General features: G+C 45.3%; 1 protein-coding gene across 1 annotated transcript in view; it reads left to right on the top strand.

Annotated features, from left to right (window-relative positions):
• LOC147728245 (caspase-6-like) overlaps positions 1 to 13,907 on the top strand; it is a 155,663-nt gene that overhangs the window by 122,117 nt on the left and 19,639 nt on the right. Inside the window, exon 7 of the mRNA XM_086962092.1 lies at positions 4,017 to 4,170. Coding sequence (XP_086818218.1) covers positions 4,017 to 4,170 — 154 coding nt within the window. The remainder of the gene's footprint in view (positions 1 to 4,016; positions 4,171 to 13,907) is intronic.

Here is a 13,907-nt window from a genome sequence, read left to right as displayed (position 1 = left end):
CGACACATACACAGACCTCTCCCGGAACATACACCAGTCGAGGTCCTCCATCCACTTTCCAACCCGAGGTGCCCGAACAGCACCCCAGAGTTGTGCAATATTACGTTTGGCTATCGCACAAGCAAGAGTGACCCAGAGTTTGCCATGACTCGAGAGGTCGGAGGGCTCCCAAACATTCAGCAGAAAACGACACACCTCCAATTCAATTAGCACACCCCATACTTCACTCATCTTCAAATGTATCCTCGTCCAAAAATCACGGACCTTCTCACACTCCCACAGAATATGAAGGAACGTTCCAGGCATTCCACACCCTCTTCGACAATCTGCAGACACAGCCAACCCCATCCTCAACAATCCAGAGCCCGTGGTGTAGGAACGGTGCAGAATTCTGAGTTGGACCAAACGAAGTCTCATTGGGACCGCCACTACTCTAGGGGATGACACCGCCTCCCTCCAATCTTCCTCATCCAGAACTAATCCATCCGCCACCCACTGTTCTCTAAGCTGCACTATGGGATCCTCAGTATGATTAATGAGTTTTCTGTAGGTCAATGATATTGCTTTGGTAGGCAAATAACCATCCAACAGTCGGTCCTCCAGCGGAGAGGCAACCGGAGGTGTCTCGCCCCTAGGGACTACAGCACGTAAAGCATGACTAACCAGAAGGTATCTAAACCGTTCAGTATCATGCAGCTGGTACTTGGCCTGCAATTCATCAAATGTCAACACTCTATCCTTACCCCACACATCTCGCACCTGTGAAATTCCAATCAAATCCCAACGGTCAACCCCTTTTGTTTTCCACAGATTACCCAACATCTCCGAGCTCCACAAAGGCGTAGCCAGCGTTATTCGCCCGCCCATTTAAGGGCCCTTTTAGCCTTGTGCTATAACCTCGTCGCCGTCGATGAAGGACCCAACAAAGGGAAGCGACCATTCTTCGCATACAACACTCTAGTATACTCTCTCCCGGGCACTTGGCCATGGTCCATCGCAAAGCCCGGGTCTACCGGCGAGCCATAAATTGCATGATTAATAGGAGCCAACTGGGACGCCCAATAGTATTTCCTGATATTAGGCAAACCAATGCCCCTGTCATACCAGGGCAACATCAATTTTGATAATGCAATACGCGGCCTCCCATCCCACAGAAAGCCACGCTGCAAAGATTCGATCTCGTTAAAATACGACGGAGGTACCGGGTCGAAGGAATTCTGCAGAGCGTATAAAAAGCGCGGGAGAGCCAACATCTTAAAGAGGACGGCGAGGCCCACCAAGGAAAGTGGTAATGCTTTCCACCTTGCGACATCACCACGCAGTCTGGCCAATGGGGGTAATAAATTCAATCCAAAGCGTACCCTGGGGTCCTTCGATATCTGAATCCCCAAATAACGAAAACTAACCAACTCCAGCTTCACCGGGCAATTCACTGGCACTCTGGGTGGTTCGCCACTTAACACAAAGAGGACCGACTTCGCCCAGTTGATAGCGAACCCAGAGTGTCTCCTGAAAATAGCAAGGATATCCATAAAAACCACCAGGGAACTGTGAGGGGAGGTCACCAGTAGCAAGAAGAGCCAGAAATGGAGAAGATCAGACCCCCAGGGACTGAGGTATGGCCCCTGGAAGGTAGGCGACCTTTGACCTTTTATGAAACCAGCAACGAAGCGCGTGGGGCTCCGCCGCCAGTCTGTAATGGGCCCCCGGGGTGTGTTAGGTCCCGGGGCTGCCCCCCAAAGAAGTAAAGCCAGGATGCACTGTCGCGCACCCTGTGAAACTGAACCCGCAGGATGCCAGGAGCCAACCCTGGCCCCCGCTGAACACTAAGCCGGGGAGCGCCGTTGCGCCCCCGTGAAGAGATGAGGGAGGAGGGGCCCGGGACCCCATCTCCAGTCCCCGTGTGAGGAGGCGGGGCGGGAGGCGCCATCGCCCCCCTCCCGCGAAGAAGACTGGAGCGGGCCCGGGACCCATCTCCGGGCCCGAAGTCAAGCCGGGGAGCGCCGTCGCGCTCCCCGCGGAAATGCCCAACCGGGGGCCAGAAGCCCACCCTGGCCCCCTCCGAAGGTGGAGGAGGGAGGAGCAATCATTGAGTGTTATTTATGCGCACTTGCAAATGTTGATTACTAGCCCACACCACCTCCCTTGCGTAAGCCTTAGACTGCTCTGCAACGCTACCCTCTGAGAGTCAGGCGCTACAATTGGGTGTTTGGTTCTCAGTGAAGGACAAATGTAGTCATGTTATTTGTGCAGGCCTCACAGATGCTGCCTCTTTATCCACACAAGTAATCAAAAAGCAGGACTATAATAAAAATATATATTTACATAGAAGAGCGTTCAGTCAGCCCTCTGCATCATTGTGCCTTTTCATGTATCATTCGCATTTTGAATCCATCCATGTGAGAAAGTGGGTTTCTGTTGCAGTCCCCCCCTTTTGGCTTGATTTCTGATGCACTTTGACTTGATGTGCCCTGGGTCCCAGCCAATCAGTCTCCCAGGGCCTGTGTTCTTTCCCCAATACTACAACCCAACCTGCCTGAATTTCTTCTAAGTGTCGATATTCAAAACCTACAAATATTCCTTAAAAATCACTGGTGTAACAAAAACGATTTCTTTCAACTGTTTACAGGAAATGCACCAGGGCTGAATCCAGGATCCAGCCCTGAGTAAGAAAAACATATGTAAAGTGATTTTATTGCATTTATTTAAAACTTCCCGTTGAGCTTAATGGTATTTTGTGTTTAACTTGTGTTGCATACTGTAACAACTGTATCTATTGCATTCCAAAGTCTATTGCTATTAGAAAGTATTCTATTGCATCATATCATTCTGAGAAAGTATTTATGATACCTACTTGTGGTTCTAAAATAAACAACAATATCATTTTATATACAAAACAATTGGCCTAGAGTTCAGTTATTGAGTGTGTGAGACCATTTGCTGACTGAGTGTGTACAACAAATGCTTTACACTGTCCTCTGATACTGCCTTACTACTCAACCAAGCTACTACTTTAGAGAGTTAGCTTATATCTAACTTTAGCCTCTGCCATACCTCTGGGGACTGTGGACCTCTGTACCTTACTTTGGTCCAGTATATACAGAGCCATTCTCTTACATTCCACAACAGTATACAGTTTGTGACACTGTATCAGACCACTACATCTACTACCTCTTTTGCCCTGTGTGTTTCCTGCGGTACAAAAGGGGGTGGTGATGGACGGAGCATCTGAATCAATCAAACACTCACACCTAGTCAAAAGATCTGGGTTTAATCCATCACCGTTCTTTAGCCCACTCTGCCACCCCAGTTCAGACATGGCTAAATGCAAATCAGTCTGACCCTGTGCCTCATGGGAACAGTCCAGCCCGAACTGCCAAACCATGTCTTCCCTGGACCGGAAACAAGCTTCCGAGGACCGGTTTCTGGCATTCCAGCCGTCTTCAGCCCGGCTTGCTTGAATCCAGTGCCAAAGTGAGCAAGGGACTCACGACTGAGCATACCCTGCCACACTTATGGCGGCCAAAAGTGGTACAAAAGGGGGTGGTGATGGACGGAGCATCTGAATCAATCAAACACTCACACCCAGTCAAAAGATCTGGGTTTAATCCATCACCGTTCTTTAGCTCACTCTGCCACCCCAGTTCAGACATGGCTAAATGCAAATCAGTCTGACCCTGTGCCTCATGGGAACAGTCCAGCCCGAACTGCCAAACCATGTCTTCTTTCCTGAGCATCTGTGCACAACCACCTGAAAAGGAGTGTACTTCAGTGCCTGGGCTGGGGTGCCTGGTCAGCTGGGCCACTCCTTTATTTATATATTTTTTATCTTTGCAATTTTTTCTCCAATATTGCAAATACATAAACAAATACTTTCTCCATTGTTGACACCAGACCTATTAACTTTGCCAATGCTTGTTTCCAAAACTGATCTGTTGGAACTGTCTTGTTCAGGTACTACAGAGCAAATTAATGCAACCTCCTGTGCTGACAAAGCTCTTTTTCACTTCTCTCAGGCTTGCCGCGGAGACAAGTCTGACGATCCAGTCATTGAGTGCGACACAGTTGACAGCTGCATAGAGCCACAGAATGAAATTCAAGTCGACGCAGCTGCCGTGTACACATTGCCAGCTGGAGCAGATTTTCTCATGTGTTACTCTGTGGCCGAAGGTACAAACACTTTAATAATATTTTACAGGTATATATTAGTATTTATATTAGCGCAAATCAAGGTAAGGAGCAGCGGAGCTCTATGCATTACTTGTGGGAATCTGAAAGGAGCTACAAGATTATGTACATCAGGTGTGGCTTCCACAAATAAAATACATACTATATATGATGATGCTGTGGTTTTTACTTGCTGTTGCAGATAGTGATTCTTTTTTTATTTTTATTCATGAACAGTACTTTTAATTTTATTTGTATGTATATTTGCGGTCGTCACATATGGCATCAATATAAAGCTTTGGATTAATTATGTGAGGTTGGCCATAAAAAAGATTCAAGCATGGTAACTTGCATGTTGATTACCCACTAGGGGTTAATGAAATTGTTAATTTATGAAGGACATCGTGGTTGTCCACAGACATACTAAGAAATGGGCTAGGTAGGTCACTTATAGGATCATTCCCTTGCAAACACATGAAGGTGCTGTGAGTCTATTAGATGCTGAGATCAAAACATTCAAGTAGCAATGGGTTCAGTTATAGATATAACTGTGTTTATTTATTTATTTTATTTTTAAGGTTTTGTATAGCGCGAACAAGACCCTTACGGGTATCAGAGCGCTTTACTGTGCAAATGTAAGTGATTGAAAACAAGCATAGAGAGCTATAGGTTACTCTAATACAGAAGGTTCACAAATCTATACTACTTTTATAAAGAGAGAACACAACCCTTTTGGCAAGGTAAACTCGGGAACCACAGCGCCAATCCACGCACCCGATACATCCTTGAAATTGTCAGGGTGTGTAGATGGACATAGTCTACATAAAATAAAAATCAAACGTAAATTAAAGAAATTAACTTTAAAAACAAAGTAGTCCCCTGAAAGAAGCGCCGGCCGCGATGTCTGCGTCATGACATCGAGAGCGCGGGGAGGAGCGGCGTTCAGGAGCAACAGGAAGAGCGGAGGACTTGATCGCGGGGAGGAGCTGCGGACAGCCGGGGAGGAGCGGCGGACAAGCGGTAATGACCAGCGAGAGCGGCGAGTAAGGTATGTGAACCTGGAGGGACGGGCTGAGGGACGTGACCAGCGAGAAGCGGAGGAGCAGTGGAGCGGTAAAATCAGCAGCGCGAGGAGGAGCGGCGAGTAAGGTAAATGAACCTGGAGGGACGGGCCGAGGGACGGGCGGATGGACGGGCCGTGGGACGGGCGGAGGGACGGGCCGAGGGACAGGCGGAGGGACGGGCCGAGGGACGGGCAAGCCTGAAATACTGCCCCCAGCCCCCTTCTGCCCCAGGCAACGCTGGGGCGGGCTGCTAGTACTATATAAATTGATACATTACAGATGTATGTGGAAAGTTCAAGTAAAGTTAGCCATGAGAATAGCTTTCACTTCTTTTTTTAAGAATTCAGTAGACGGGTTATGTCTCGTTTCTGGGGGCAAAGCATTACAAATCCTGGGCGCTATTCCTGAGAAGGCGCAGTTGTATGTTTTCTTTTTTACGAATCGTTGTGGTTTCAATAGGAGATTATTGGACTCCTATTGGATCTGTTACCACATGAGAGCACTAGTTTCTGAGCTAGATAACTCAGAGGTTTGTGATGTAATGCCTTGTGTGTCATTCAAACAATTTTTTAGATGAATTCTCACCTCGAAAGGTAGATAGTTGAGGGCTCGCAGGTCAGGGGAGATATGACTGTTTCTTTTGGAGCCTGTGATGAGTCTGGCAGCTGCGTTGAGTGAAGCTCCTAGAGGGGCCGCTGACGAGCTGGGGAGGCCACATAGAGTGACACTCCCATATTCCACTCTAGGGATAACTAGCGCTTGAACTGCCTGCTTGAAGTCATTTGCTGGCAGGAAGGGTTTCAGTCTTCTCAAGGTTTTCATTTGAAAGTTTGCTATTTTTGTAGAGGTGCTAATGTGTTTATGCATATTTAGATTTATGTCCCGGGTCACTCCAAACGATTTGGCTGAGTCTATAATGAGGGGTTGGCCTTTGAGTGCTGTTAGGTGGTTCATCCACCTGAGGATGGTGGACGATTGGTTGGGGGGAGCAATTAAGAGGAATTCCGTTTAGAGGGTGTTTAGTTTCAGATGGTTTTCGGCTCTAGCCAGCTCTGCGTTTTTTGAAGAGTTGAATTGAGGGATTTGATGTCTTCAAGTTAGTGGATCTTTATTTAGAGTTGTGTGTCGTCTGCGTACATGTGGTAATGAACCTTCAGGGAGTTGAGCAGTTCGGTGAGAGGTTCTATGAACAGATTGAAAAGTGTGGGTGAAAGGGAATATCCCTGCAGTACTCCTAAATTAACTGGGATGGGCTTGGATAAAGATTGATTAACCTTGAAATTTTGTGATCTATTCTATAGGAAGGAGGTAAACCAATTTAGCACGGATCCAGATAATCCCAAACTGTATTTCAAGAGATCAGTCAAGTTGTTGTGTTTAACAGTGTCAAAGGCCGAGGATAGGTCAAGCAAGATTAGTAGACAGGCTTCGTTTTTGTCAAGAATTTTTAATGCGTCATCTCTCATGCGGGTCATGTCTGATTCAGTGCTGTGCCCTGCATGGAAGCCGGATTGGTATTGGTGAAGTAGGTTGAATAGGGCTATGTGTTTGCTAAGCTGTGTGTGGACACATGTTTTTTAAAAGTTTGGCCAGAGTGGGGATGTTGGAAATTGGGCGATAGTTATTTAGTTCCGAGGGGTCCACTATAGGCTTCTTTAAGATAGGGGATACATACCCTGCTTTCAGGATTTTTGGGATGGTTCCTTGATGGAGAGAGGTGTTGATAATCTTGGTCCATAGAGGCAATAGCAGTGGGGTTAAGTCTTTATATAGTTTGCGGGCAGAGTGAATTGGCTGGAAGTGTTCAGGGCTGTGAGCGTTTTTAATATAGATTCTTCACTGTACGTGTGGCAGGAAGACCAGGACGCGTGGTTTTTGAGGTCAAACTTTGCGGAGCATGTGGATGGGTTCCTAGCGGGAGTCGTGAAGTGTCCATGTGAGTATCTGATTTTAAGTCGTTGAGCAGGTCCGTCTTTATGTTTTCTGTCTTCATAGTAAAGAAGGCAGCAAATTCCTCGCAATTGGGAAGTGAGCCTGGGTTAGTTTGTGGGTGATGGGGTGCGGCCTTAGATTGAGATTTGATTAGTTCAAATACCTTTTTGGGGCAGTTCTTGGCATGGTCTAATTTCTTGCTGAAGAAGTCTGCTTTTGATAGTCTTACCTTTCTCTGGCAGGCATTTCTCGTGCTTCTTAATAGCTTGAGGTAGTCAGATGATGGTGACATTCTCTATCATCAGTCAATTAGTCTTAGAGATGGTCTGTCTTCATTTAGTCTACCATCAAACCAGAGTTTTGATTCTTTTGTGGGGACTCTTTTCAGTTGTAAGGGAGCTAGTTTGTCTAGTACAGTGTTCATGGAGGGGAAGTAGTGATTAGTCAGATGTTGTACATCCGATAAGCCTATGGGTGGATGCAGGATGTTCAGAGTAGAAGTTGTGAGTAAGTCGGAACCGACTTTTTTTAGGTTCCTCTTCTAAATTTTTGTTCTCGTGGGTTGGATAGAAAGTAATTTAATTGTTACATTGATGCAATGTAATGATGTGGTGGTCAGACCAGTTGCAGGGTGTAATCGATTCAAGCTGAGTGGAGTCCACTTCGGAAATTATAAGATCAAGGGTTGGGCCTTCATCATGTGTGGGGCTGACACAGATTTGGGTAAGTTTAAGGTCAGCGAGGAAAGCTTTTAGGCCCTTGAGTCCTGGGTCATCTAGGTCATCCCAGTGGAGATTGACGTCACCAAGGAATATTTGTGTATTTTGTTGACCATCATTTGTAGCTATAATATCCATGAGATGTTCGATGAAGGTGAGGTTATCCCCTGGTGGATGGTATAATGCGTGTAGTGAACAGATTGGTTTATTATTGCTAGTTATGTCTAAACAAAGGTATTCACAGGAGGATAGTACTGGTTATTGGGAGCAGTTCACTGAGATATTGCTATGATGTATGCAGGCAATACCTCCACCTGGTCTATCGGATCTATCAAGTCTTGTGATGTTGTGATTTGGGAGGACTAGTATGTCTAGGATGGGCGTGGAAGTTTCGTTTAGCCATGTTTCAGTCAAAATAAGTGGGTCCGGTTCATTAGCGAGAATGAGGTCCGCTATGTCGGCTGCATGTCTCAATGGCAGCCTACAGTTTAGAAGAATACATTTTAGCTGCAATTTGATGGTTGTTGTGGTGGGTTTGTGTATGATGGGGACTCTTGTGAGGTTGTTTTCCATTATACCGCTAGAGATGTGTCTTGTGACTCTATGTGTATTTGGGGAATGGAGAGGATTAGAGAAGGTTTATGCAAGTTATCAGAGTGTGCGGTATTAAGGGGGGGAAACAGTGGTTCATAGCAATGGAGTAGTGTGGTTAAGTCTTTAACTGATAGCAAGTTTTTCCTCCAGACCGGACGGGATAGAGCATTGGGGATGGGTATTGTTCTGCACCTTGGGGGCTCCTTTTTTGGGGGGCTTGCGTGCATCTGCTGGGTAAGTTTTGAGTGGTTGATGTGGAGGTATGTCATGGCTTTTGGCTTGGAGCGCGTGACCATGGGTTGTTATAGAATCAGGGCATGAAGAGTTTGGATGTCCTCCTTAACTTGTTGTAAAGATAGTAATATCTCATCAAGTCTAGGGTCTGGTGTCGGAGGTAATTTATCTAATGAATGGGCTGTGATTAAGGGAAATGTGGTTGAGCCATGTAGGTGGTTTGGAGGGAAATCGTAATCTGGTTTGTTGTTCAATAGTTTTCCTGTGTGGTTATCCCCTGAGTGAGAGGGTATGAAGGCGGGATTTGGTGGAGTAAGAATGTGGGTTATATCTGGGATGGTCAGATTGGTGGTGGGGGGAAGGGGTGGGAGGGGGTAAGTGTGTGGAGTGAGATTGGCACAGAGTGAATCTTGGTGGTGCAGGAGGCGGAGAGGGAGTGGTGGAGATGGGTGTTATCTCGCAGATATGAGGAGGTAAGGGGGTGGGTTATTGGAGGTGTAGCAGGAGGATTGATGGGGAGTGGGGGTGTGAGCGAAGGCGGGATGGGAGGAGGAGAGGGTGTGGGGTGTGATAGAAATAGTAGGAGTATTGATGGTGCTGGGGGAGTGTTGTATCTCCATGGGTGAGGGTTAGGTGTGAAGTTGGGTATAAGTGAGATGGGACACCGTGAAAGAATGCCTTAGTGGGGATTCAGACAGGTCAATGGGAAGCGTAATGGGACTGTGATCGGCTGGGGAGGTGGGATGAGGTCTTACAACATTTTCCTTGATGAGAGGGAAGATGTTATCGTGTAGGTTTAAGTTATGGTCCGAAGATTGGATAAGGAGGATACATTATTGTAGATGGTGATTGTTGCTGCGGCTTTGTAACATGGGGAGGGAATGATAGATACTGTGATACCATGTGCTGTTTTCCTAGTGGAAACAATCAAGAATAGGGTTAAAACGGCTTTCCTCCATTGAGCTCTTTTAGTAAAAAAGATGGTATCATTAGTTTTATGTCCTTTATTAGTTGAGAAGTAAGGGTCAGAGATTGGGTTTTCGGGATGAGATTTTTATATATTGTGTTTAAAGTTTTTAGCTATTTGTTTTGTAATTTTGGGGGGGTATTTAATGGAATAAGTGTGTAGACCAGTGAGCTCCATATTGTGGCAGACGTTTGTAAGGGGGTGGAGAAGGGTCAGTAGGGTAATCACTCCTTATGCTTGTGCATGTAATCACTCCTTATAGAATGGGACAATGTTAGTATTGGACATTGATAATGTTTTCTTTGTTATTGGCCCTGCAAAAGGCTGTGTTTTGAAGCTAAATGACCAATTTATGTACCTTTGCAATTCTTCGTTATGCTGTATTACTTCATGTCACATCTGCCTTTTATAAGGTCTGAAAATAAAATCAATACAATTTGTTATAAAAAAAAGTAAATTATGAAGGACATAGGCAGAGGACATAAAATGAGGTGCCTGTAGGAATTGAGAACACTTGCACAGCAATACTTTACAAAGTACCCACTATTAGAAAGATGTTATGTATTGAGACAATCCGTATGGTTGAATAAATAAATAAAAATAGATAATGATGTCCTCGGAGCAATAGTCGTAAGTAAGATTCATGCATGCTATATTAGAGAAACTAATTTTAATTTCATCTTGAATAATAATGAAAATATATGCCATGCCTGCACATACGTGGAATGTGAGGACTGTTTTAAACAAACTCGAAATGAATACATTTTTTATGAGTTAGGAAAGTGAAAAAAGTTTGAAGGCAACGACTTGTAAGGAAAAACGTAAACAAAAATATGAACTGAAATAATGAATTTATGTAAAATATTGCTTCTATGTTTATGATTTGAAAGGTAAAAAACAAAAAATTAACGAGGAGAACGTAAAAACGATACTAGTAGTGTGATCAAAAAGTCGGTTAAAACGCATTGAAGTATTGGAAGATTGTTGCAGTGATATATTTATATATATATCTTAAGGGCCTGATTTAACAAACTTCCATTCCCATAAAGTGGTCGCAAATAGCCCACAAACTTTTTGTGAAGGGAAAATAATTTTGCAAACTGACCTAACCTATTTACTAATAAGTCGGTTCACAAAATTCCAAATCGTAGGGGATTTACCTCATCAATACTCACTATGATTGGATGCCATCACAGGGATTGTCATCTGCTGAGCATATCTGATCAACCCAGCTCAGCTAAAAATAATTAACGGTGGTAGAACCTTGTACTTCTCTTCTGAGGTTAAAGCCAAGGAGTATTTGGACGCACAAAGGGTTTAGCAACAAACTGAAGAGTAGAGGCGACCAGGGATCTAATGGTTAAAGATGAGTTCGAAACCCAACGTGTTGATAGACTAGAATAAGGAAACTGGTTTAAAAAAAAGAAATAATTTAAAGAGGACTAAAGATGACTTTTTGATGGACAATGATTGTGGGGGGAAAAGGGGGGAAAAAAAAGAGGGGGATGGTTATCAGGAGTGGTGTGTGGGGTGTGGTGTGTAGGGTGGAGGGGACATGGGCGCAACAGATGGGGGTTCTAACATAAAAGGGTTAGGTTTTGTTTTTCTTTTTGTAGGTTATCAGAAATCTCCTCGGCCTCAACTGCGAGCCATCACGTGCACAGACCAGCAGGTCTGAGTGCCTCTGACAAGAGGGGGTGGGGGGGGCTGGAGGGGTCAGAGGGGGTGAAGGGAGGGAAGGGGAGGGGGGGAAGGAGGAAAGGGGGGAAGCAGAGGGGGGAGAAAAGCAAAAAGAATCGAGATGGTAATTGGCAAGGAGTTGGTATTTAGCAGAATAATGGATAAGAGCAGGCAGATTGGATGCAGCAGTAACACCAGCGATGTCACACATTAAGATCTGTACTAATAATGCTGGGGGGCTAAATGACTGGAAGAAACGGCAGAGATTGAGCAATTTCGCTAAGTTTAATAATATTGGTATATTGTGTATACAGGAGACCCATCTGCCTTGGGTAAAAAGGAATTTATTGAATATGAATGGGTATGCCCTATTAGGTTGTTCGTCGCAATCGTCAATGACAAGGGGGGTCGCCATCATGGGAAAATGGAATGTGGGGGGTGTGAGAAGCACCAAGTCTGACGGGACTGGCAGATGGGTTCTAGTAGAACTGAATGTAGGTATTACATTATGTGTGGTTTATGGCTCGAATGAGGATGATCCAACAGTATTTGATGTTCTGGAGGAGGAGTTGGCAGATTGGGGGACCCCCATTGTTATGTGTGGAGATATGAATATCTCGGTCGATTGGAGGCAGGGATTTAAATATACGGGACGTAAACCCAAGGTATTTCGGGCATTAGGTTCCTTACTGAAGTCGCATGGGCTAGCTGATGTCTGGGGGGAAAAAGAGCCCGCTGATCCAGGCTTTACTTATTTCTCGCATCCTTGCCAGAAATACTCTAAGTTGGATTACTTTTTTGTCTCGGCAGGGGAGCTATGTAATGTTAAAGTTGCTACGCTTCCCAGAACAGTATCTGACCATAATCCTTTGATACTACTATACCAAGTGGACAATATCTCGAGGAAAGCAACAAGGTGGACATTCGAAAGGAAACTGTTAAATGATGATAGGTTTGTAAGACACCTTAAACAATGGGCGAAAGAGTTCTTTGACGCCAATAGATATAGCTCATCCCGTAATGGGGTGTGGGAAGCCTTCAAGGCCTCCTTAAGGGGGGAAACGATAAGTTGTTTTGCTAGGTTAAGGAAGGAGGATAGAAATATAGTAGAGATGCTTATTTTGGAGTTGGCGATGTCAGAGAAACGGCATATTGAGGAAATAGGGCTAGGCCAGGATGGTAGGGTAACGGCGAGAACTATGGCTGTGATCAAGGGAGATATTCAGAGGGTGGTTACACAAAAGGAAACCCGAGAGTATCAGGCGTCAAGGGCAAGGCGCTACGAGACAGGGGAACAAGCTGGAAGAGCGCTAGCACTGCGGATTAGGCAAGAAAGTAATACAAATATTATCCCCAGACTAGAGGATAATGGGACAGAGTATTCAGACCCGAAAGAGATAGTAGGAGTGTTCCAGAAATTTTATCAAAAATTATATGACCAGGAGGCGGGGGGACCAGCCTCATGTCAGGGGTTTGGGGCTGCATGCCCGGTTCTAGATGATAGAAGTAGGGAGGAGCTGGACAAGGATATAACCATTGATGAGATAAGGAATGCAATACAGGATCTAGCAGCAGGGAAAGCGGCGGGCCCAGATGGGATCCCGCTGGAAGTTTATGAGAGTTTAGAGGAGGAAATTGCTCCACTACTGCTTGACTTATTTAATGGCATAATCTTCTCCGGGGAGATTCTTGATTCCTGGAAAGAGACCAACATAGTGGTGTTTCATAAAAAGGGGAAACCAGAGAAGAACCCGGGTTCCTATCGGCCAATATCGCTGATTAATGCTGACACAAAACTATACTCTAAGGTTTGGGCAAAGAGATTGGGGGGGATCATTGGCCGGCTCGTCTCCCCGTGGCAGCATGGATTCGTTCCAGGTAGAGGTACCACCGATCACACCTCGCGCGCGATCTCGCTATTTGATGCTATGGCCGCCACGGGGGGAGAAATGGCCATGATCCTCCTCGACGCGGAGAAAGCCTTCGACCGCGTGGTATGGGAATTTTTGTGGGATGTCCTCGTCAGAAGAGGCTTTGGGGAAAAGTGTCTGAAAGCCATCAAGGCAATGTACTCAGATCCGGTTGCTAGGATTACAGCTATGGGTATGCGTTCGGAGGAGGTGGTAATTAGGAGAGGTACTCGTCAGGGATGCCCCTGTTCCCCAATACTGTTCTCACTTTATATAGATCCCCTGATTAGGGAAATCTTAGCCTCAGACAAAATCTCCCCAGTAACAGTAAATGGTCATACTACTAAATTATTGGCATATGCAGATGACCTGGCAATTGTTACCACTAATCCGCAGACAGCAATGGTGGAATTGTGTCAACTGGCTAAAGCATATGGGGCCTGTTCCGGTTATAAGTTGAATGAAGAAAAAACATTAATAATCAGTACAAACAATATCTATAAGGCTGATCAGAGGTTTGTGGGGTCTGCAGTATATCTCGGGGTGAGGATTAATGCGAATGTCGATAAAATTATACAGGAGAACTATGTACCCTTGATTGCGGCAATTGAAAAAGAACTAAAAAGAATAGATGTATTAC

The sequence above is a fragment of the Lissotriton vulgaris genome, chromosome 3_1 (genome assembly GCF_964263255.1).
Source record: "Lissotriton vulgaris chromosome 3_1, aLisVul1.2, whole genome shotgun sequence".
Classification (NCBI taxonomy): Eukaryota; Metazoa; Chordata; class Amphibia; order Caudata; family Salamandridae; genus Lissotriton; species Lissotriton vulgaris.
The sequence above is the reverse complement of the archived record's forward strand: the minus strand, read 5'-3'. Positions and strand labels throughout refer to the sequence as shown.